Here is a 25158-nt window from a genome sequence, read left to right as displayed (position 1 = left end):
TTCCTTGCTTCAGGCTGTGCACGCTGTTCTCCCATTAGTTTGATTTAGAATGGCCCATTGTCAAATGGGCAGGGTGAAAAGTGTCACCCGTACGCACTCGAATAGCGAATGGAGGTCGAATGGAGGTCACTTTTCCGTCTGTTAGTTTTTCAATAGGCTACTCCGGTTATTTCTCCCCATGCATAAACCACTGTTTGAGGAGCATACAGCTTCTCGCTGCGGAACAGGTGATTTTTCCGCCCAAACTCTGTATGCTATGGGCTCTCCAACCCTGTTCCTTCAGCTACCCAGTGCTTCGTTTGGGAAACCAAGTGAAATCCGTTCGGGAGCAACGATAGCAACATGTTTTCTCAACACATATTTAAATCAACTGTTGACTTTGACTCATGGATAGAAAGCGGAGCATAAGGTAACCAGGATCCATAAAAATACAGTCCACACTCAAAGGCGATTTACTAGATAGAATTAGTTTCATTTTGCAGTATAGGCTAGACCAGTTCTGTACCAAAGACATCTCAAATCAGTTTAACGGCACAATTGTCTTTTTTTTCGGGCTCATATACAGTATAGGCCTATGGGTTTAATCATCACCTTTAGAAAGCGCTGGCCATTTCATTGTAATGCTTTGAAAAAACATCCACAACAACCTTGTTTTCCACTCCGCTTCTTTCTTCAAACGGATCAGTCCCAGTGAGGAGAGTTTGAAAAGCACGCTACTCTTTTGATGATAATGTCATGTTTTGTCTTATATCAGCTTGTCATTTTACTTTTCCTTCTGTTCGTTTCCCCCTGCTGGTCTTATTAGGTTCGTTCCCTTTGTCTATCCCTCTCTCTCCCCCTCCCTCTCTCCGTTCCTGCTCCCAGCTGTTCCTCATTCTCCTAACTCACTCATTTAGTCTTTTTACACCTGTTCCCTATTTTGTCTTCTGATTAGAGTCCCTATTTCTCCCCTTGTTTTCCACTTCTGTCCTTGTCGGATCCTTGTCTATTGTTCACCGTGCTGTGTCTATGTATCGCCCTGTCGTGTCGTGTTTCCCTCAGATGCTGCGTGGTGAGCAGGTGTCTGAGTCTGCTACGTTCAAGTGCCTTCCCGAGGCAACCTGCAGTTCAAGATCAAGTCTCCAGTCGGTTCTCGTCATTACGAGTGGAAATTGTTTTATTTGATTGTATTTTTACTTTACTGGATTAAAGACTCTGTTTTCGCCAAGTCGCTTTTGGGTCCTCATTCACCTGCATAACAGAAGGATCCGACCAAGAATGGACCCAGCGACTATGGATTCTCTCTACTCTACTCTCGAGCTCCAGGGAGCGATGCTCGGCAGACACGAGCAGGAATTGTCTGCTGCTCGCCTTGCCGTTGAGACCCTGGCCGCTCAGGTCTCCGACCTCTCAGGACAGTATCAGAGTCTTCGTCTCGTGCCACCAGCTACTTCCGGGTCTTCCGAGCCTCCGGAACCTAGGGTTAATAACCCACCATGTTATTCTGGGCAGCCCACTGCGTGCCGCTCCTTTCTCACCCAGTGTGATATAGTGTTCTCTCTCCAACCCAACACATACTCAAGAGAGAGAGCTCGGATTGCCTACGTCATATCACTCCTTACTGGTCGGGCTCGGCAGTGGGGCACAGATATCTGGGAGGCAAGCGCTGAGTGTACTAACAATTATCTGAACTTTAAAGAGGAGATGATAAGAGTTTTTGATCGCTCAGTTTTTGGGAAAGAAGCTTCCTGGTCCCTGTCTTCCCTATGTCAAGGTAATCGATCCATAACGGATTACTCTATAGAGTTTCGCACTCTTGCTGCCTCCAGTAACTGGAACGAGCAGGCGTTGCTCGCTCGTTTTCTGGAGGGACTCCACGCTAAGGTTAAGGATGAGATTCTCTCTCGGGAGGTTCCATCCAGCGTGGATTCTTTGATTGAACTCGCTATTCGCATTGAACGACGGGTAGATCTTCGTCACCGAGCTCATAGAAGAGAGCTCGCGTTAACTGTGTCTCCCCTCTCTCCGACACTACCGTCTTTCCCCACTGACTCAGGTGTTGAGCCCATGCAGCTGGGGGTATTCGCATCTCGACTAAGGAGAGGGAACGGAGAATCACCAACCGCCTCTGTCTCTATTGCGGTTCCGCTGGTCATTTTGTCATTTCATGTCCAGTTAAAGGCCAGAGCTCATCAGTAAGCGGAGGGCGACTGATAAGCGCTACTAGACGGTCCTCTCCGTCAAGTACATGTACTACTTTACCGGTCCATCTACGCTGGACCGGATCGGCAGCTTCCTGCAGTGCATTAATAGACTCTGGGGCAGAGGGCTGTTTTATGGACGAAGCCTGGGCGCGGGAACATGACATTCCTCTCAGACAGTTAGGGAGCCCACGGTCATGTTTGCCTTGGATGGTAGTCCTCTCCCCAGTATATTATGTGAAACACTACCTTTAACCCTCACTGTATCTGGTAACCATAGTGAGACCATTTCTTTTTTGATTTTTTGTTCACCTTTTACACCTGTTGTTTTGGGTCATCCCTGGCTAGTGTGTCATAATCCTTCTTTTGATTGGTCTAGTAATTCTATCCTTTCCTGGAACGTTTCTTGTCATGTGAAGTGTTTAATGTCTGCTATTTCTCCTGTTTGTTCTGTCCCCTCTTCTCAGGAGGAACCTGGTGATTTGACAGGAGTGCCGGAGGAATATCATGGTCTGCGCACGGTCTTCAGTCGGTCCAGAACCAACTCCCTTCCTCCTCACCGGTCGTATGATTGTTGTCCTGATCTCTTCAAGAAGCGTTTTGCATCCGCTCCTATCCTTGTTGCACCTGACGTCACTAAACCGTTTATTGTTGAGGTTGACGCGTCGGGGTGGGCGTGGGAGCCATTCTGTCCCAGCGCTCCGATACTGACGATGGGGTCCACCCTTGTGCGTATTTTTCTCATCGCCTGTCACCGTCGGAACGTAACTATGATGTGGCTTCTACCGATCCCGAGGGGATCCTTCCTGTTGGGCGTGTTGTCGGGTTGACTGTCTGGGGAATTGAGAGACAGGTTAAGCAAGCACTCACGCACACTGCGTCGCCGCGCGCTTGTCCTAGTAACCTTCTTTTCGTTCCTGTTTCTACTCGTCTGGCTGTTCTTCAGTGGGCTCACTCTGCCAAGTTAGCTGGCCATCCCGGCGTTCGGGGTACGCTTGCTTCTATTCGCCAGCGGTTTTGGTGGCCTACTCGGGAGCGTGACACGCGCCGTTTCGTGGCTGCGTGTTCAGACTGCGCGCAGAAGAAGTCTGGTAATTTTTTTTTTTCTGCTTCTGCTCCTGGTCTTGCTGGGTCTCAGTCTGTTCCCTGCCATCGCATCTCTCCTGTTCTTGTTCCTGCCCTTGCTGTGTCTCAGTCTGTCCCTAGTTGTTACTCTCCTGGCCTGTTTGGTCCTGTTTGCTCTAAAGTTTTCAGTTCTCTACCCGTGTCTCATTTTTTTTTAGAGTAGTACCCTAGTTTCCCTTTTTATCGTTTTTCGTTACGGTCCTGAGGAGAGGAGTTGGGTTCTTTCTCGGGACGTGCTGGACCGTTTGATCTATGATTTCCTCCGTTGCCCCCAGTGTTCCTCCTCGAGAGCGCCAGGAGGCGCTCGGTGAGTGGGGGGGTACTGTCATGTTTTGTCTTATATCAGCTTGTCATTTTGCTTTTCCTTCTGTTCGTTTCCCCCTGCTTGTCTTATTAGGTTCGTTCCCTTTTTCTATCCCTCTCTCTCCCCCTCCCTCTCTCCGTTCCTGCTCCCAGCTGTTCCTCATTCTCCTAACTCACTCATTTAGTCTTTTTACACCTGTTCCCTATTTTGTCTTCTGATTAGAGTCCCTATTTCTCCCCTTGTTTTCCACTTCTGTCCTTGTCGGATCCTTGTCTATTGTTCACCGTGCTGTGTCTATGTATCGCCCTGTCGTGTCGTGTTTCCCTCAGATGCTGCGTGGTGAGCAGGTGTCTGAGTCTGCTACGTTCAAGTGCCTTCCCGAGGCAACCTGCAGTTCAAGATCAAGTCTCCAGTCGGTTCTCGTCATTACGTTTGATTGTATTTTTACTTTACTGGATTAAAGACTCTGTTTTCGCCAAGTCGCTTTTGGGTCCTCATTCACCTGCATAACAGATAATGTGATTTTCGACTTCATTTGCGTTGATGTCCGAGTGGTTAGAAGGACAATGGAGCCCTGAGTACCAGGCCATTAGTGACCCGATGGTCGTTAGCGAGCTGAGTACGCCCAACGCGTGTCCAGGGTGCATGAGAGGAGTGGCCGGTGTTACGGTCACCGCAACAGACCTAGGTGCGAATACTTTCTGAAGGCACTTGTAGATAAGATTGTGCTGGATGGAAAAGTAATCCGTTGATGCACCTCCATCACAACGTTTTGACCTATCCTACATACCTCAAATCAGTTTAGATGGAGGGAAAGAGACGAGAACGTTTATATCTGACGAAGTTGATTCTCGTTCTTTGATTAACTACACACAGTATGTTGTTGTTATTACATTTGGAAATGTGAGTGTTGTAGCGAATCACCACCTCCATTGAGTGAGTGCTTTAAACCAATCACCTCTTGGGCTTTGAATGAGAGTAGTTGTCCTCGTTATGGGTCGTATTTGAAAAGGTATCACACCTATACACTAGCATTTGAAGTAAGTCTGTTTTATGTGCTTCAGTTTTTAGTGTGTGTGTGTGTGTGTGTGTGTGTGTGTGTGTGTGTGTGTGTGTGTGTGTGTGTGTGTGTGTGTGTGTGTGTGTGTGTGTGTGTGTGTGTGTGTGTGTGTGTGTGTGTGTGTGTGTGTGTGTGTGTGTGTGTGTGTGTGTGTGTGTGTGTGTGTGTGTGTGTGTGATTTATTTGAAACATAGAGTAGATTGAAGAGAAACACTAACAGTGGGATGTGTTGTTGACCCTTGACAAACAAACTATCCTCTGAATATAACACAGCAGTACATAGTTGCAGGGCTCAGCAATAGAATATTTAGATCTATTCAACATTCACTTTGAGTTATAGAACACAAACAGAGGAGTATTTTCACTACAATGTGTAAAGTCCTGTTTTTCTTTTTTTTGGAGATGTATCAGAATTCAAGGAAACAGTTTAATGTATTGACACACCTGTCACTCTCCGCCCCATCTCTTCTTTCTTTCTTTCTTTCTTTCTTTCTTTCTTTCTTTCTTTCTTTCTTTCTTTCTTTCTTTCTTTCTTTCACTCTTCTTTCCTTCTTTCTTTCCTTCTTTTCTTTCTTTCTTTCTTTCTTTCCTTCTTTTTCTTTCTTTCTCTTTCTTTCTTCTTTCCTTCTTTTCTTTCCTTCTTCTTTCTTTCTTTCTTTCTTTCTTTCTTTCCTTCCTTCCTTCCTTCCTTCCTTCCTTCCTTCCTTCCTTCCTTCCTTCCTTCCTTCCTTCCTTCCTTCCTTCCTTCCTTCCTTCCTTCCTTCCTTCCTTCCTTCTTTCCTTCCTTCCTTCTTTCTCTCAGAGGAACTCCAGTATCTCTGGGACATCTAGGGGCATGTACCAGGTCTCTGACCGACGATCCTCTCCCAGCACCGGGTAAGCCAGTCCTCCATACGCTATCCCACAATGCACTGCTCTCCGCCACACAAACAAAGTAGCATAAACTTGCCCGTACACACTGATCTAAGGCCAGTTGCAAAATAAATAATTATGTAACCTTTATTTAAACTAGGTAAGTCAGTTAAGACTCTTATTTACAATGACGGCCTACCACGGCCAAACCCTAACGACGCTGGGCCAATTGTGCGCCGCCCTATGGGACTCCCAATCACGGCCGGTTGTGATACAGCCTGGAATCAATCCAGGGTCTGGAGTGACGCCTCCAGCTCTGAGATGCAATGCCTTAGACCGCCGCGCCACTTCGGGAGCCCAGAGTTGTGTCCCCTCCCCGTGGTTGAGGTTAGAATAGAGGGAGATGAGCTGATTTCTAGATCTGTGACTTCCACATCCCATCTTCACCCTTCACTCTCTGCACTTCCACATCCCATCTTCACCCTTCACTCTCTGCACAGTAAGTGGCTTTGGATGAGAGCATCTGTTAAAGGTAAGATGCAACCCCCCCCGGTGCACTTAGGTACAGTGACTCGATGTGGGGCCCTATACTTGGGGGCCAGTGGTCCAGCAGATGGATTCTGAGCACCAGACCGTGGCCTGAAGTGAGCCGGTGTGCATCTGACTGGGGCAACAATGACTCCGACCGAACTGGACTCCCGCCCTCCGTGTTGGAAGGTATCAGAGGGCACCAGCCAGGTTGTGTTGGTCCAGTACTGTGCCCTGGCCCTTTGACAGCCTCACAAAACACAACATCCTGTTTTCCTGCCGGGCGCTGAAGTGAGACCGAATCTGTTACAGCCACGCAGAAACAGTAGGGGAATGTTCTGTCCTAGCTCTTGCCTCCCGCCACTATGCGTTCTCACTCACACCAAATGCACACAAGCGAACATGGCACACACACACACACACACACACACACACACACACACACACACACACACACACACACACACACACACACACACACACACACACACACACACACACACACACACACACACACACACACACACACACACACACACACAGCCGAGGGGCATCGCCACTTCTCTTTGACACATGCTTGTAAATGACGGCGGTCACTGACAGTAAGGACTTAAAGTGTCAGTCCTGCTTCCCCAGGCCTGGCTGCCTCTGTGGGCACAGGGCAGAGAGAGTGAGGGGGAGCGATACAGAAAGAGAGGTAGAACCTGTTTAATTTTTTAAAAAGCTCTCTGTTGATGTGCACTTTTGTTTTGGTGTGTTCATGGACAACTTGTCATATTTGGTTCACCCCTTACTCAGATTAGTGAACTATGTGATTATGTTGGCTGTGAGTAAACGAGCGAACATTTAGATTGGGATGAAATAGTAAGTTGCAGGTGGTTTTCGCCCTATTCATTTCTCAATTCTAAATGTCAAAGTTTCGTCCTAACCAAGGATATGATTCAGCCCGTATGGTTTTCAGATCGTCTCCGACTGATCTCCTCGTCTTTGCGCAATGATGCATCCTCATGTGTATTTTGATTTGAGTGGCTCACTGAATGGTCCAAATTCGACCCCCCCCCCATCTCATTCTCTTTCCTTCACTGCTGATCCAAACCCACCCACGCTGGGCTGCATCCCAAATGGCATCCTATTCCCTATTTAGCGCACTCATTTTGTAAATACAAAATGGAATTAGGGTGCCTTTTGGTACTCAGCCCTGGAGCCCTAATGATCAAGCTCCGTATCACCATAGTATCATATCCACACAGACCATTGTGTATTTTTAAATGTAGACCTTTTCTGCATCGTTGTGTGTGTGTGTGTGTGTGTGTGTGTGTGTGTGTGTGTGTGTGTGTGTGTGTGTGTGTGTGTGTGTGTGTGTGTGTGTGTGTGTGTGTGTGTGTGTGTGTGTGTGTGTGTGTGTGTGTGTGTGTGTGTGTGTGTGTGTGGCTCGTGATTTTACCGACCTTCTGGTCACACAACTTCCGCTCACCTCAGACGATGACATCGTTCCTCTTCGGCCGTCATTTTATTTTGGCTCGAGACCATCGTGAAGTCACACAGACTCCTCCCAAGCCTTCCCGAGTACAGTGAATCATGATGGTAGTTAGTCACGAAGTGACCATTTCACTTCCTAGATTAGAACACCCCATTAATGCCCTCGTTCTCCCAGAGATGTATTTGTTCCAAACGCAGTGACGGAAGATGCTATTTAGCTGCTTGTTTGAGAAATGGATATTTGAACCGTTGCATATTTGGGTTTGAAAAATGTCTTATTTTGATGCTTTATTGACGTGGTCTGGATAATTCGCACTGAAGTCATGGACATTTTGCACCGAGATGGCTACTCTGTCGCCCATCCTGAGCCCCACTGTGCATTACTGGTCAGGAAACTGTACTTCCCTGTTATACACTTGAATAATGATCTGTACCCAATTAGCCAGCTCTGCTGATTGGATTCCACAATATTGATCCGACCTGTGGCTTTTATCGCTAAAGCCACCACTCCAATATAGGTTGTGTACCAAGTACCACCTTATTCCCGATACGGTGTGCTACTTTTGACCAGAGCCCTATCTGCCCTGGTCAAAAGTATCGTATCGGGAATAGGGTGCCATTTGGGATTTAACCCAAGTCACAATGCCAAGTGGCCTCTCCTCTGCTTCTTAAGCGGTGTCACTAGGGTCTATCTATGCATGTTCTACTGTAGTGGAGGTGAGGTGAACACATGCACTTTTGGGAGTATTCCATTGGTTCCATGGTTCCATGGTGCCAGGCAAGCTCAATCGAGCCCAGTACTGTTTGAATCCAGTTCTGGTGTGGGGATTTACCAGGTGCACCTCAAATCGCTATCTTCATATCAACATCTGATTATTTCACTCCAGGAGTCGTATAGCAGCTTGATATAATCGCCTAGACTGTTTTACATTCACTCTGAATTCAGGATGCATTAGCTACGGTCGCTAATTAGCTAGCTAAACCGCAGGATGGTTGTGATTGATGTCAAAGTCATGTAGCGTGTGTACATGTCAGTGTCCAACACCATCTCTGTTCGCTCGGGTGTGTGTGTGTGTGTGTGTGTGTGTGTGTGTGTGTGTGTGTGTGTGTGTGTGTGTGTGTGTGTGTGTGTGTGTGTGTGTGTGTGTGTGTGTGTGTGTGTGTGTGTGTGTGTGTGTGTGTGTGTGTGTGTGTGTGTGTGTGCGTGCGCGCTGGCTGCCTTAGAAAAACTGCTGTTTCCAGAAGCAGTCAATTTAGCCCCAAAGCAATCCCTCCCTCACTCCTCATGATCTAAATTGGTCGACTCCATATTTCATCGGAGCTTCAAGCACTTTTATGCTGAATCAGTGTCCTTCACCCTCCGCTGATGTTAACCTACATTTTGAGATACAGTCTAAAATAGTTGTTGTTGCGCAGTTAACGTGTCTGGTCAGCGCCAAGAGTCAGTCTCTGTCCATACACGATGAAGAGGGAATGTGTTTACGGCTTGGCTTATGACCTCCAGAATGCCTCCCTCGGTTGACTAAAATCTCGACATCAGAAATGATTTCTGAAACAGGGATCGTAGTAGACAATAATGTTAATGATACATGTTATATAGCGGAGCAGATTTTCATCCAATCGGAAAGTGCTTTTACACGTAGGCATACATGTATTAAAGCAATTGGTTATATTGAAATGCGAAGGGACGAGAATGTACCACACTCATAGCTACAGTATATATCTACAGTATCTATCTCAAAGAATATGTAATGATGTACCAACCTATTAAAAAGTCCTCTTCCCATACATATCCTGCACGACCCAAAATAAGTCTACACCTGCTGGTTGAACATCTCATTCCAAAATCATGGGCATTAACATGGAGTTGGGCCACCCCTTTGCTGCTATTACGGCCTCCACTCTTCTTGGGAAGGCTTTCCGCTTGATGTTGGCACATTGCTGCTCAGCCACAAAAGCATTAGTGAGGTCGGGCACTGATGTTGGGCGATTAAGCCTGGCTCTCAGTCGGCGTTCCAATTCATCCTACAGGTGTTCGACGGGGTTGAGGTCAGGGCTCTGTGCAGGCCAGTCAAGTTATACCACACCGATTTCGACAAACCATTTCTGTATGGACTTCGGTTTGTGCACGGTAGCATTGTCATGCTGAAACAGGAAAGGGTATTCGCCAAACTGTTGCCACAAAGTTGAAAGCACAGAATCGTCTAGAATGTCATTGTATGCTGTGGCGTTAAGATTTCCCTTCACTGGAACTAAGGGGCTTGAACCATGAAAAACAGCCCCAGACCATTATTCCTCCTCCACCAAACTTTACAGTTGGCACTATGCATTGGGGCCGGTAGCGTTCTCCTGGCATCCGCCAAAACTCCGATTCGTCCGTCCGACTGCCAGATTGTGAAGTGTGATTCATCACTCCAGAGAACACGTTTCCACTGCTCCAGGGTCCAATGACGGCGAGCTTTACACCACTCCAGCTGACGTTTGGCATTGCTGATCTTAGGCTTGCGTATGGCTGTTCGGCCATGGGAACCCATTTCACTGAAGCCTGAAACTGTTGAAGGCTGTTTGGAACTCGGTCCTGAGTGGACACACTTTTTAGTTGGAGTTCTAATTTTCCATGCAGTTGAAAGTTTCTGCTGTACAAATGCCTGGGGTCTCCACTTAACCCAGTAACAATCCAGAGCACAGGAGCTGGGTATAAATAGGAATATCCAGGAAAATGGCCACAAGCATAAAATCTGCATTTCTTTTCCCCCTACATTTTTCATGGTTTATATTACTGGTTTATATTAAGGGAACGATTCCTTCTGTTTTTCAGGTCGGCCTTTAAGCACTACAGTATATCGTAGTCGATTAAACTTTATTACCTGTGGTAAAATGTATCATAAAAAAAACAAAAAAGGCTCTGTAGATGCATTGATTGACCATCGCGTACACACATGTTGAGGCGTGTGTGTGTCAGTCAATGGAGAAAGTGTCAAAATACCTTTTATATTCTCAATGCTACAGGGAGGGACATGTTTAATTGTGCTTCAGATTTTTGGGACATGTAGCCACTGCCAGAAGGCAGTAAGCTCCCGAAATGCATTCTGGGTAAAAAAAAGAAAGAGCTGTCCTTGAGGGGCACAGTGTTTCCAGCTGGGACTATGGCCAGAATCTTAAAATATGCCATTTAGCGGACACTTTTATCCAAAGCGACTTACAGTCATGTGTGCATACATTCTACGTATGGGTGGTCCCGGGAATCGAACCCACTACCCTGGCGTTACAAGCGCCATGCTCTACCAACTGAGCTACAGAAGGACCATCTTAGTCACTGCCAAGACATTAGTCACTATTCAAGTATGTCTACACAAACTTAGTTTAAGGGGACACCTTCAAAACACGCCCAGACAAGTGTCACACCCAACCCTGTGCAGTTACAAGGTTTGAAAAATATTTAAAAAAAAATACAATGTGCAGGTTGCAGATACATTTCATATTCGTTTTGGAAGTCGTTATCCTTACAAAGGTATTGGTCTATACTGAGCTGTGGAAACCATGGCAACACACGTTTGGGCTGTAGAATCATGCGGTATCAAGTGGCAGTGTGGTGACTCCACTGCCACTTGTCCTCATCTCAGCCGATCGCTGACCTGACAAAACAGATCTGGGACCAGGCTACAGTAACGCAGATGACCTATCTGATGGAACCTGTGTAGAGTAATCTAATACTGTATACATTTCAATGGTTTCTGTCTGTTAGTTGTCCATGTGTTAAGTGTCCACAAAAGTCGCTTTGAGTTAGTTTAAAAAAAAGTGGTACCTCTGAGTATAACTCATCCCCTCTCTTCCGTTCTCCCCCCACACCCAGAGCGTCGGGCCGGGTCAAGTCCTGCTCCCAGGGCTCGGGCGGGGGCTACGACAGCGGCGACAGCGTGGAGATGCACCCCATGGAAGAGTGCCCCGAGGGCCAGTACTACCACGTCCAGTGTCGGCTGGGGGAAGGGGGCGGACAGGGAGGGGGCGGACAGTGCTACGAGAGGGCCGGGGTGTCCCGGAGCTGGGGGCTCCGCAAGCAGGCCATCCAGAACTGGCAGCGGCGACCCTACCGGAACAGCACGGAGGGGGAGGAGGGCGACGTGTCGGACGTGGGCTCCAGGACTACCGAGTCGGAGGCGGAGATGTGGGAGCAGCAGGAGAGGAGGGCCACCATGGCTGAGACGCAGCAGTCTGGAGCACCGAGACAATCTGGGTACCGCCAAGGCACAGGTAGGAATGGATAGGAGGCTAGGCTAAGTTAGCCGCTAATCGTTAGTAAGAGGGAAGGCTAGGCTACGTTGCTAATCTTTACCTTGCTTCGTCACAGGTACAGTGCAGTAGGAGGCTAGGCTACGTTGCTAATCTTAATCTTTGTTGACTGGCCTTTAGTTAGCCAGGTAGGAGGCTAAGTCTCTTACCATTATTTTATCCAGATTTACCGTTGATTGATTGCTCAATTGTTACTCAGCAGATACTTGTAATGTACTGGTGATTTACAGAAAGAATCATTTCTAACGGGAACAGCTGTCACATGTCTGGTACACCGTATGACCCTGAGCCTGCCTGCCATCCTGCCAATGGCACCTGCAGCACACACACACACACAAACGGACAGTATCCCCACACACACACACACACACACACACACACACACACACACACACACACACACACACACACACACACACACACACACACACACACACACACACACACACACACACACACACACACACACACACTGTCCTGCGGCCCAGGCTAACAGTGGTCAGGTCTGTCAGAGAAGGGCAGAAGGACGGTGGCTGGTGTGAAACTGGGTCATGGCAGTTCTAGTCCCAGGTGTCCCTGGGTAAGGCTGTCCAGAGAACAGTGATGGACGACTAATGACCAGAGCGCTCCACAAACTGATTCCGAACCAGCCCAGGGCGCCCTGTCATAGAGGGATGACTTTTCACCAGACTGCACTACTCTCACACACACACACACACACTACCCAGATAGATCACACATGAACAACCTCTAGGGTATTGTGTGTGTGTGTGTGTGTGTGTGTGTGTGTGTGTGTGTGTGTGTGTGTGTGTGTGTGTGTGTGTGTGTGTGTGTGTGTGTGTGTGTGTGTGTGTGTGTGTGTGTGTGTGTGTGTGTGTGTGTGTGTGTGTGTGTGTGTGTGTGTGTGTGTGGATGCCTTTCTGTGTGTGGATGCCTTTCTGTGTGTGGATGCCTTTCTGTGTGTGTGTGGATGCCTTTCTGTGTGTATGGACGCCTTTCTGTGTGTGTGTGTGTGTGTGTGTGTGTGTGTGTGTGTGCCTTTCTGTGTGTGTGGATGCCTTTCTGTGTGTGTGGATGCCTTTCTGTGTGTGTGTGGATGCCTTTCTGTGTGTGTGGACGCCTTTCTGTGTGTGTGTGTGTGTGTGTGTGTGTGTGTGTGTGTGTGTGTGTGTGTGTGTGTGTGTGTGTGTGTGTGTGTGTGTGTGTGTGTGTGGATGCCTTTCTGTGTGTGTGGATGCCTTTCTGTGTGTGTGGATGCCTTTCTGTGTGTGTGGACGCCTTTCTGTGTGTGTGGACGCCTTTCTGTGTGTGTGGACGCCTTTCTGTGTGTGTGGATGCCTTTCTGTGTGTGTGGACGCCTTTCTGTGTGTGTGGACGCCTTTCTGTGTGTGTGGACGCCTTTCTGTGTGTGTGGACGCCTTTCTGTGTGTGTGGACGCCTTTCTGTGTGTGTGGATGCCTTTCTGTGTGTGTGGACGCCTTTCTGTGTGTGTGGACGCCTTTCTGTGTGTGTGGACGCCTTTCTGTGTGTGTGGACGCCTTTCTGTGTGTGTGGACGCCTTTGTGTGTGTGTGGACGCCTTTCTGTGTGTGTGGACGCCTTTCTGTGTGTGTGGACGCCTTTCTGTGTATGTGGACGCCTTTCTGTGTGTGTGGACGCCTTTGTGTGTGCGTGTGTTTGTGTACTGCACCATTCCCAGGGTTTTATACTGTTATGCGACAGTATGGCTGAACTTTCTCATATTGCTAGGACCATAGGGCTCTCTTCAAAAGTTGTGCACTGCATAGGGAATGGCATGCTATTTGGGCCGCAGACATTGACAGTGTTGATGAGAGAACCAATGGATAAACTATTCTTTACCTTCACCACTCCTGGTTCAAACACAGGAAGCGTCTCTCTCCCTTAGTTGCCTTCCCCAGCCAAGATCCCACGATTCCTGACTGGCGACCTCCATTTTTGTTTAGGAACACCTTGGTTGCGTCTCAAGTGGCATCCCTATTCCCGATTTGGTGCCCTACTTTTCCACCAGGCACAGTAGAGAACAGGGTGCCATTTGGGATGCAGACCTTTTGCACATGGCAATCGCCACAGTCAGAGAGACCAGGTGCATCATCGGAGAGAGTAAGGATGCTTCCCAAATGGCACCCTATTCCATATATGCGCCCTGGTCAAAAGTAGTGCACTATAAAGGGAATAGGGGGCCTTTTGGGATGTGGTCTTAACTAGGACAGAAGCCATTGAAACATGCCCATTTTGCTTTAAATGGACACATTTTTGGACAAAAGAAAGATCTACCCTATTCCCTGTGGGTCCTTTTGGTTACAGCTACTTGGCAAAGGAGCTACTGTAAACCCAAACAGGCAATAAAGCTGTCATGTTTGACACAGCCCAGAATGTCTGGTATGAGAATTCAAATTGGCACCACCAACATTACATAATATTACTTGTCATGTAAATGACATTTTATGCTCTGACATTGTCTTCCATATAAGATTCTCAAAGCGTTTGCCAGGGTTGAGTTTGAAATGGCACACATCAACGTATCACACGGTACGACTGTTAGCATGCTTTGGTAGATCGCTAGCTGGCGTAGGCGGTGTGCCTCTTGCCGCGAGGCCTGTTGCTTCAAAAGCCTCCTTCGCTTATTCTTTTCCAAGGCCAACAGGGATGACACGGGCGATGACTCATCACATGGATTGATGCCTGCTGGGAGAAATGGAGAGTTGGTTTGGTCACATGGTATTGGCCAACACAGTACATCAATGGCTGATATTTGAATGCTCATGTCTGTGTTTGAGGGTGAATGCAAGAAGTCTCAAGTGGATCGCTTGCACCACATGGTGGATATTTTGTAGAATGCCACTAATATATTTTTGCGACTCAGGATGGAGTTTCTAACTAACCTCCGTCTCTTTCTCCTCCACCTTTTTCTTCTCTGACTAAACTCCCTGCCTCCTCATCCCCCTCTCTTCCTCTCGCCTCCCCTTCTCCACCTTTCTCTCTTTTTTTCTTAACCCCCCCTCTCCTCATCCTCTCTTTTCTCCTTGCCTTCTGCACTTATCTCTTTCTTTACCGACCCTCCTCCTCACCATCCCCCTCTTTTGTCTTCAACCCCCCTCTCCATCTTTCTCTACCTACCTGACTTAATATCCCCGGTCCCTCCTCCTCACCATCCCCCTCTTTTGTCTTCAACCCCCCCTCCATCTTTCTCTACCTCTTTCGCTTTGGATAAAAGCGTCTGCTAAATGGCATATATTATTATTATTATTATTATTAATATCCCGGCCCCTCCTCCTCACCGTCCCCCTCTTCTGTCTTCAACCCCCTCTCCATCTTTCTCTACCTACCTGACTTAATATCCCCGGTCCCTCCTCCTCACCATCCCCCTCTTTTGTCTTCAACCCCCTCTCCATCTTTCTCTACCTACCTGACTTAATATCCCGGTCCCTCCTCCTCACCATCCCCCTCTTTTGTCTTCAACCCCCCTCTCCATCTTTCTCTACCTACCTGACTTAATATCCCCTGGTCCCTCCTCCTCACCATCCCCCTCTTTTGTCTTCAACCCCCCTCTCCATCTTTCTCTACCTACCTGACTTAATATCCCCGGTCCCTCCTCCTCACCATCCCCCTCTTTTGTCTTCAACCCCCTCTCCATCTTTCTCTACCTACCTGACTTAATATCCCCGGTCCCTCCTCCTCACCATCCCCCTCTTTTGTCTTCAACCCCCCTCTCCATCTTTCTCTACCTACCTGACTTAATATCCCGGTCCCTCCTCCTCACCATCCCCCTCTTTTGTCTTCAACCCCCCTCTCCATCTTTCTCTACCTACCTGACTTAATATCCCCCGGTCCCTCCTCCTCACCCATCCCCCTCTTTTGTCTTCAACCCCCTCTCCATCTTTCTCTACCTACCTGACTTAATATCCCCGGTCCCTCCTCCTCCACCGTCCCCCTCTTTTGTCTTCAACCCCCTCTCCATCTTTCTCTACCTACCTGACTTAATATCCCGGTCCCTCCTCCTCACCGTCCCCCTCTTTTGTCTTCACCCCCCTCTCCATCTTTCTCTACCTACCTGACTTAATATCCCCGGTCCCTCCTCCTCACCGTCCCCCTCTTTTGTCTTCAACCCCCCTCTCCATCTTTCTCTACCTACCTGACTTAATATCCCCGGCCCCTCCTCCTCACCATCCCCCTCTTTTGTCTTCAACCCCCTCTCCATCTTTCTCTACCTACCTGACTTAATATCCCGGTCCCTCCTCCTCACCATCCCCCTCTTTTGTCTTCAACCCCCTCTCCATCTTTCTCTACCTACCTGACTTAATATCCCGGCCCCTCCTCCTCACCATCCCCCTCTTTTGTCTTCAACCCCCTCTCCATCTTTCTCTACCTACCTGACTTAATATCCCCGGTCCCTCCTCCTCACCATCCCCTCTTTTGTCTTCAACCCCCTCTCCATCTTTCTCTACCTACCTGACTTAATATCCCGGTCCCTCCTCCTCCCATCCCCCTCTTTTGTCTTCAACCCCCTCTCCATCTTTCTCTACCTACCTGACTTAATATCCCGGTCCCTCCTCCTCACCGTCCCCCTCTTTTGTCTTCAACCCCCCTCTCCATCTTTCTCTACCTACCTGACTTAATATCCCCGGTCCCTCCTCCTCACCGTCCCCCTCTTTTGTCTTCAACCCCCCTCTCCATCTTTCTCTACCTACCTGACTTAATATCCCGGTCCCTCCTCCTCACCGTCCCCCTCTTTTGTCTTCAACCCCCTCTCCATCTTTCTCTACCTACCTGACTTAATATCCCCGGTCCCTCCTCCTCACCGTCCCCCTCTTTTGTCTTCAACCCCTCTCCATCTTTCTCTACCTACCTGACTTAATATCCCGGTCCCTCCTCCTCACCGTCCCCCTCTTTTGTCTTCAACCCCCTCTCCATCTTTCTCTACCTACCTGACTTAATATCCCCGGTCCCTCCTCCTCACCGTCCCCCTCTTTTGTCTCCTCAACCCCCTCTCCATCTTTCTCTACCTACCTGACTTAATATCCCGGTCCCTCCTCCTCACCGTCCCCCTCTTTGTCTTCAACCCCCTCTCCATCTTTCTCTACCTACCTGACTTAATATCCCCCGGTCCCTCCCCTCCTCACCGTCCCCCTCTTTTGTCTTCAACCCCCTCTCCATCTTTCTCTACCTACCTGACTTAATATCCCCGGTCCCTCCTCCTCACCGTCCCCCTCTTTTGTCTTCAACCCCCCTCTCCATCTTTCTCTACCTACCTGACTTAATATCCCCGGTCCCTCCTCCTCACCGTCCCCCTCTTTTGTCTTCAACCCCCTCTCCATCTTTCTCTACCTACCTGACTTAATATCCCCGGTCCCTCCTCCTCACCGTCCCCCTCTTTTGTCTTCAACCCCCTCTCCATCTTTCTCTACCTACCTGACTTAATATCCCCGGTCCCTCCTCCTCACCGTCCCCCTCTTTTGTCTTCAACCCCCTCTCCATCTTTCTCTACCTACCTGACTTAATATCCCCGGTCCCTCCTCCTCACCGTCCCCCTCTTTTGTCTTCAACCCCCTCTCCATCTTTCTCTACCTACCTGACTTAATATCCCCGGTCCCTCCTCCTCACCGTCCCCCTCTTTTGTCTTCAACCCCCTCTCCATCTTTCTCTACCTACCTGACTTAATATCCCGGTCCCTCCTCCTCACCGTCCCCCTCTTTTGTCTTCAACCCCCTCTCCATCTTTCTCTACCTACCTGACTTAATATCCCGGTCCCTCCTCCTCACCGTCCCCCTCTTTTGTCTTCAACCCCCTCTCCATCTTTCTCTACCTACCTGACTTAATATCCCCGGTCCCTCCTCCTCACCGTCCCCCTCTTTTGTCTTCAACCCCCTCTCCATCTTTCTCTACCTACCTGACTTAATATCCCGGTCCCTCCTCCTCACCGTCCCCCTCTTTTGTCTTCAACCCCCCTCTCCATCTTTCTCTACCTACCTGACTTAATATCCCGGTCCCTCCTCCTCACCGTCCCCCTCTTTTGTCTTCAACCCCCTCTCCATCTTTCTCTACCTACCTGACTTAATATCCCCGGTCCCTCCTCCTCACCGTCCCCCTCTTTTGTCTTCAACCCCCTCTCCATCTTTCTCTACCTACCTGACTTAATATCCCCGGTCCCTCCTCCTCACCGTCCCCTCTTTTGTCTTCAACCCCCTCTCCATCTTTCTCTACCTACCTGACTTAATATCCCCGGTCCCTCCTCCTCACCGTCCCCCTCTTTTGTCTTCAACCCCCCTCTCCATCTTTCTCTACCTACCTGACTTAATATCCCCGGTCCCTCCTCCTCACCGTCCCCCTCTTTTGTCTTCAACCCCCTCTCCATCTTTCTCTACCTACCTGACTTAATATCCCCGGTCCCTCCTCCTCACCGTCCCCCTCTTTTGTCTTCAACCCCCTCTCCATCTTTCTCTACCTACCTGACTTAATATCCCGGTCCCTCCTCCTCACCGTCCCCCTCTTTTGTCTTCAACCCCCTCTCCATCTTTCTCTACCTACCCTCCATCTTTCTCTACCTACCTGACTTAATATCCCCGGTCCCTCCTCCTCACCGTCCCCCTCTTTTGTCTTCAACCCCCTCTCCATCTTTCTCTACCTACCTGACTTAATATCCCCGGTCCCTCCTCCTCACCGTCCCCCTCTTTTGTCTTCAACCCCCTCTCCATCTTTCTCTACCTACCTGACTTAAATCACCATCCCTCTCCATCTTTGTCTTCAACCCCCGTCTGCTAAATGGCATATATTATTATTATTATTATTATTAATATCCCGGTCCCTCCTCCTCACCGTCCCCCTCTTTTGTCTTCAACCCCCTCTCCATCTTTCTCTACCTACCTGACTTAATATCCCGGTCCCTCCTCCTCACCGTCCCCCTCTTTTGTCTTCAACCCCCTCTCCATCTTTCTCTACCTACCTGACTTAATATCCCGGTCCCTCCTCCTCACCGTCCCCCCTTTTGTCTTCAACCCCCTCTCCATCTTTCTCTACCTACCTGACTTAATATCCCCGGTCCCTCCTCCTCACCGTCCCCCTCTTTTGTCTTCAACCCCCCTCTCCATCTTTCTCTACCTATCTTAATATCCCCGGTCCCTCCTCCTCACCGTCCCCTCTTTTGTCTTCAACCCCCCTCTCCATCTTTCTCTACCTACCTGACTTAATATCCCGGCCCCTCCTCCTCACCGTCCCCCTCTTTTGTCTTCAACCCCCTCTCCATCTTTCTCTACCTACCTGACTTAATATCCCGGCCCCTCCTCCTCACCGTCCCCCTCTTTTGTCTTCAACCCCCTCTCCATCTTTCTCTACCTACCTGACTTAATATCCCCGGTCCCTCCTCCTCACCGTCCCCCTCTTTTGTCTTCAACCCCCCTCCATCTTTCTCTACCTACCTGACTTAATATCCCCGGTCCCTCCTCCTCTTAATACCGTCACCGTCCCCCTCTTTTGTCTTCAACCCCCTCTCCATCTTTCTCTACCTACCTGACTTAATATCCCCGGTCCCTCCTCCTCACCGTCCCCCTCTTTTGTCTTCAACCCCCCTCTCCATCTTTCTCTACCTACCTGACTTAATATCCCGGTCCCTCCTCCTCACCGTCCCCCTCTTTTGTCTTCAACCCCCCTCTCCATCTTTCTCTACCTACCTGACTTAATATCCCGGTCCCTCCTCCTCACCGTCCCCTCTTTTGTCTTCAACCCCCCTCCATCTTTCTCTACCTACCTGACTTAATATCCCGGTCCCTCCTCCTCCCGTCCCCCTCTTTTGTCTTCAACCCCCTCTCCATCTTTCTCTACCTACCTGACTTAATATCTTTCCCCGGTCCCTCCTCCTCACCGTCCCCCTCTTTTGTCTTCAACCCCCTCTCCATCTTTCTCTACCTACCTGACTTAATATCTCCCCCGGTCCCTCCTCCTCACCTTTTGTCTTCAACCCCCTCTCCATCTTTCTCTACCTACCTGACTTAATATCCCGGTCCCTCCTCTCACCGTCCCCCTCTTTTGTCTTCAACCCCCCTCTCCATCTTTCTCTACCTACCTGACTTAATATCCCCGGTCCCTCCTCCTCACCGTCCCCCTCTTTTGTCTTCAACCCCCCTCTCCATCTTTCTCTACCTACCTGACTTAATATCCCCGGTCCCTCCTCCTCCGCTCTATCTTCCCCTAACCTCTACCCTTTTCTCTCTTCCCGACGCTGCAGGCCGTTCCGAGGGGGGCTACCGCCACAACAAGCCGTGTCGCCACGACAAGAGCCCGTCCCGGTCCAACAGCGAGGTGATCAGCCCGGAGATACTGAAGATGAGGGCGGCTCTGTTCTGTATCTTTACCTACCTGGACACCAAGACCCTGTTGAGGGCCGCGGAGGTCTGCAGGGACTGGAGGTTTGTGGCCCGCCACCCTGCCGTGTGGACCCGGGTGCTGCTGGAGAACGCCCGCATCTCCTCCAAGGTAGGGTCGTACACGCGGAACGACAGACCAAACACACGTACACACCACAGGAGGCGGCTGAGGGGAGAACGGAGCAAAGGGAATGGCATCAACCACCTGGAGACCACGTCTTTGATGTATTTGATACCATTCCACTGATGCCCCTCCAGTCATTACCACGAGCCCGTCCTCCCCAATGGAGGTGCCACCAACCTCCTGTGGTACACGCACATTATGCACCTGCACTCACGCGCACCGATTCTGCCGACGGTTTACTTGCAATAATTGTGATATGTGTTACAGTGAGGGCTTCGGGCGTCTGCTAAATGACTAAAATGTAACCGTAATTTCTTCCTCCCAGTTCCTGAGTACACTGTCCCAGTGGTGCACCCAGACCCATTCCCTCATCCTCCAGAACCTCAAACCACGACAGAGGGGCAAGAAGGAGATCAAGGAGGAGTATCTCAAGAGCACACGGTGAGAGGAGAGGAGAGGCGTGTGTGTCATGGACTGATTTCCTTCTGTACAGCGAACAGCAGGGGTCTGCAGTACTCTCCCGCCTTCTCTTTTTTCATTCTCTCCTCCCCCTCTCCCCACCCTCTCTCCTCCCCCTCTCCCCACCCTCTCTCCTTCCCCTCTCCCCATCATCTCTCTTTCCCCTCTCCCCATCATCTCTCCTTCCCTCTCCCCATCATCTCTCCTTCCCCTCTCCCCATCATCTCTCCTTCCCCTCTCCCCATCATCTCTCTTTCCCCTCTCCCCATCATCTCTCCTCCCTCTCCCCATCATCTCTCCTTCCCCTCTCCCCATCATCTCTCCTTCCCCTCTCCCCATCATCTCTCTTTCCCCTCTCCCCATCATCTCTCCTCCCCTCTCCCCATCATCTCTCCTTCCCCTCTCCCCACCCTCTCTCTTTCCCCTCCCCACCCTCTCTCCTCCCCCCTCTCCCCACCCTCTCTCCTCCCCCTCTCCCCATCATCTCTCCTCCCCCTCTCCCCATCATCTCTCCTTCCCCCTCCCCACCCTCTCTCTTTCCCCTCTCCCCACCCTCTCTCCCCCCTCTCCCCACCCTCTCTCCTCCCCCTCTCCCCATCATCTCTCCTTCCCCCTCTCCCCACCCTCTCTCTTTCCCCTCTCCCCACCCTCTCTCTCCCCCTCTCCCCACCCTCTCTCCTCCCCCTCTCCCCACCCTCTCTCCTTCCCCTCTCCCCATCATCTCTCTTTCCCTCTCCCCATCATCTCTCCTTCCCTCTCCCCATCATCTCTCCTTCCCCTCTCCCCATCATCTCTCCTTCCCCTCTCCCCATCATCTCTCTTTCCCTCTCCCCATCATCTCTCTTTCCCCTCTCCCCATCATCTCTCTTTCCCCTCTCCCCACCCTCTCTCCTTCCCCTCTCCCCACCTCTCTCCTTCCCCTCTCCCCACCCTCTCTCCTCCCCCTCTCCCCACCCTCTCTCCTCCCCTCTCCCCACCCTCTCTCCTCCCCCTCTCCCCACCCCTCTCTCCTCCCCTCTCCCCACCCTCTCTCCTTCCCCTCTCCCCATCATCTCTCTTTCCCCTCTCCCCATCATCTCTCCTTCCCTCTCCCCATCATCTCTCCTTCCCCTCTCCCCATCATCTCTCCTTCCCCTCTCCCCATCATCTCTCTTTCCCCTCTCCCCATCATCTCTCTTTCCCCTCTCCCCATCATCTCTCTTTCCCCTCTCCCCACCCTCTCTCCTTCCCCTCTCCCACCCTCTCTCCTTCCCCTCTCCCCACCCTCTCTCCTTCCCCTCTCCCCACCCTCTCTCCTTCCCCTCTCCCCATCATCTCTCCTTCCCCTCTCCCCACCCTCTCTCCTTCCCTCTCCCCATCATCTCTCTTTCCCCTCTCCCCACCCTCTCTCCTTCCCCTCTCCCCATCATCTCTCCTTCCCCTCTCCCCACCCTCTCTCCTTCCCTCTCCCCATCATCTCTCTTTCCCCTCTCCCCATCATCTCTCCTTCCCCTCTCCCCACCCTCTCTCCTCCCCCTCCCCATCATCTCTCCTTCCCCTCTCCCCACCCTCTCTCCTCCCCCTCTCCCCACCCTCTCTCCTCCCCCTCTCCCCACCCTCTCTCCTCCCCCTCTCCCCACCCTCTCTCCTCCCCCTCTCTCCACCATCTCTCTCCCCTCTCTCCACCATCTCTCCTCCCCCTCTCCCCACCCTCTCTCCTCCCCCTCTCCCCACCCCTCTCCTCCCCCTCTCCCCACCCTCTCTCCTCCCCTCTCCCCACCCTCTCTCTCCCCCTCTCTCCACCATCTCTCCTCCCCTCTCTCCACCATCTCTCCTCCCCTCTCCCCATCATCTCCCCTCCCCTCTCCCCATCATCTCTCCTTTCCCTCTCCCCATCATCTCTCCTCCCCCTCTCCCCACCCTCTCTCCACCCCCTCTCCCCACCCTCTCTCCTCCCCCTCTCCCCATCATCTCTCCTTCTTCCCCTCTCCCCATCATCTCTCCTTCCCTCTCCCCATCATCTCTCCTTCCCCTCTCCCCATCATCTCTCCTTCCCCTCTCCCCATCATCTCTCCTTTCCCTCTCCCCCACCCTCTCTCCTCCCCCTCTCCCCATCCCTCTCTCCTCCCTCTCCCCATCCTCTCTCCTTCCCCTCTCCCCATCCTCTCTCCTTCCCCTCTCCCCCACCCTCTCTCCTTCCCCTCTCCCCACCCTCTCTCCTCCCCCTCTCCCCACCCTCTCTCCTTCCCCTCTCCCCACCCTCTCTCCTCCCCTCTCTCCTCCCCCTCTCCCCACCCTCTCTCTTCCCCCTCTCCCCACCCTCTCTCTTCCCCTCTCCTCCCCCTCTCCCCACCCTCTCTCTTCCCCCTCTCCTCCCCCTCTCCCCACCCTCTCTCCTCCCCCTCTCCCCACCCTCTCTCCTCCCCCTCTCCCCACCCTCTCTCCTCCCCCTCTCCCCACCCTCTCTCCTCCCCTCTCCTTCCCCTCTCCCCATCATCTCTCCTTCCCCTCTCCCCATCATCTCTCCTCCCCCTCTCTCCATCATCTCTCCTCCCCTCTCCCCATCATCTCTCCTTCCCCTCTCCCCATCATCTCTCCTTCCCCTCTCCCCACCCTCTCCCCACCATCTCTCCTTCCCCTCTCCCCACCCTCTCTCCTCCCCCTCTCCTCCCCCCTCTCCCCACCATCTCTCCTTCCCTCTCCCCACCCTCTCTCCTCCCCTCTCCCCATCATCTCTCCTTCCCCTCTCCCCATCATCTCTCCTTTCCCTCTCCCAACCCTCTCTCCTCCCCCTCTCCCCATCCTCTCTCCTCCCCCTCTCCCCATCGTCTCTCCTTCCCCTCTCCCCACCCTCTCTTCTTCCCCTCTCCCCCACCCTCTCTCCTTCCCCTCTCCCCACCCTCTCTCCTCCCCCTCTCCCCACCCTCTCTCCTCCCCCTCTCCCCACCATCTCTCCTTCCCCTCTCCTCCCCCTCTCTCCACCATCTCTCCTCCCCCTCTCCCCACCCTCTCTCCTCCCCCTCTCCCCCACCCCTCTCTCCTCCCCCCTCCCCCCCTCTCCCCACCATCTCTCCTTCCCCTCTCCTCCCCTCTCTCCACCATCTCTCCTCCCCCTCCCCACCCTCTCTCCTCCCCCTCTCCCCACCCTCTCTCCTCCCCCTCTCCCCACCCTCTCTCTCCTCCCCCTCTCCCCACCCTCTCTCCTCCCCCTCTCCCCACCCTCTCTCCTCCCCCTCCCCCCACCCTCTCTCCTCCCCCTCTCCCCACCCTCTCTCCTCCCCCTCTCCCCACCCTCTCTCCTCCCCCTCTCCCCACCCTCTCTCCTCCCCCTCTCCCCACCCTCTCTCCCCCCCTCTCCTTCCCCTCCCCATCATCTCTCCTTCCCCTCTCCCCATCATCTCTCCTTCCCCTCTCCCCATCATCTCTCCTCCCCTCTCTCCATCATCTCTCCTCCCCTCTCCCCATCATCTCTCCTTCCCTCTCCCCACCCTCTCCCCACCATCTCTCCTTCCCCCTCCCCACCCTCTCTCCTCCCCCTCTCCCCACCATCTCTCCTTCCCCTCTCCCCACCCTCTCTCCTCCCCCTCTCCCCATCATCTCTCCTTCCCCTCTCCCCATCATCTCTCCTTTCCCTCTCCCAACCCTCTCTCCTCCCCCTCTCCCCATCCTCTCTCCTCCCCCTCTCCCCATCGTCTCTCCTTCCCCTCTCCCCACCCTCTCTCCTTCCCCTCTCCCCACCCTCTCTCCTTCCCCTCTCCCCACCCTCTCTCCTCCCCCCTCCCCCCCTCTCTCTCCCCCTCTCCCCACCATCTCTCCTTCCCCTCTCCTCCCCCTCTCTCCACCATCTCTCCTCCCCCTCTCCCCACCCTCTCTCCTCCCCCTCTCCCCCACCCTCTCTCTCCCCCTCTCCTCCCCCTCTCCCCACCATCTCTCCTTCCCCCTCTCCTCCCCTCTCTCCACCATCTCTCCTCCCCCTCTCCCCACCCTCTCTCCTCCCCCTCTCCCCACCCTCTCTCCTCCCCCTCTCCCCACCCTCTCTCCTCCCCCTCTCCCCACCCTCTCTCCTCCCCCTCTCCCCACCCTCTCTCCTCCCCCTCTCCCCCACCCTCTCTCCTCCCCCTCTCCCCACCCTCTCTCCTCCCCCCTCTCCCCACCCTCTCTCCTCCCCCTCTCCCCCACCCTCTCTCCTCCCCTCTCTCCCCACCCCTCTCCTCCCCCTCTCCCCACCCTCTCTCCTCCCCCTCTCCCCCCCCTCTCCTCCCCCTCTCCCCATCATCCTCCTCTTCCCCCTCTCCCCATCATCTCTCCTCCCCCTCTCCCCATCATCTCTCCTTCCCTCTCCCCATCATCTCTCCTTCCCCTCTCCCCATCATCTCTCCTTCCCCCTCTCCCCATCATCTC

At 52.0% G+C, this 25158-nt stretch overlaps 1 protein-coding gene across 3 annotated transcripts in view; it reads left to right on the top strand.

The window, feature by feature from the left end:
* The window catches only part of LOC124001493 (F-box only protein 41-like), a 128838-nt gene that overhangs the window by 80149 nt on the left and 23531 nt on the right, over window positions 1-25158 (top strand). For all 3 annotated transcript variants that reach the window (XR_006832795.1, XM_046308307.1, XM_046308306.1), the window contains 4 exons: window positions 5472-5545; window positions 11382-11779; window positions 20057-20304; window positions 20645-20760. Coding sequence is in view for 2 of the 3 variants with exons in the window: in XM_046308307.1 (XP_046164263.1) it covers window positions 5472-5545; window positions 11382-11779; window positions 20057-20304; window positions 20645-20760 (836 nt within the window). In the remaining variant the exon portion in view is untranslated. The remainder of the gene's footprint in view (window positions 1-5471; window positions 5546-11381; window positions 11780-20056; window positions 20305-20644; window positions 20761-25158) is intronic.

This window comes from Oncorhynchus gorbuscha, linkage group LG17 (genome assembly GCF_021184085.1).
Source record: "Oncorhynchus gorbuscha isolate QuinsamMale2020 ecotype Even-year linkage group LG17, OgorEven_v1.0, whole genome shotgun sequence".
In the NCBI taxonomy this organism is placed as follows: domain Eukaryota; kingdom Metazoa; phylum Chordata; class Actinopteri; order Salmoniformes; family Salmonidae; genus Oncorhynchus; species Oncorhynchus gorbuscha.
The sequence above is the reverse complement of the archived record's forward strand: the minus strand, read 5'-3'. Positions and strand labels throughout refer to the sequence as shown.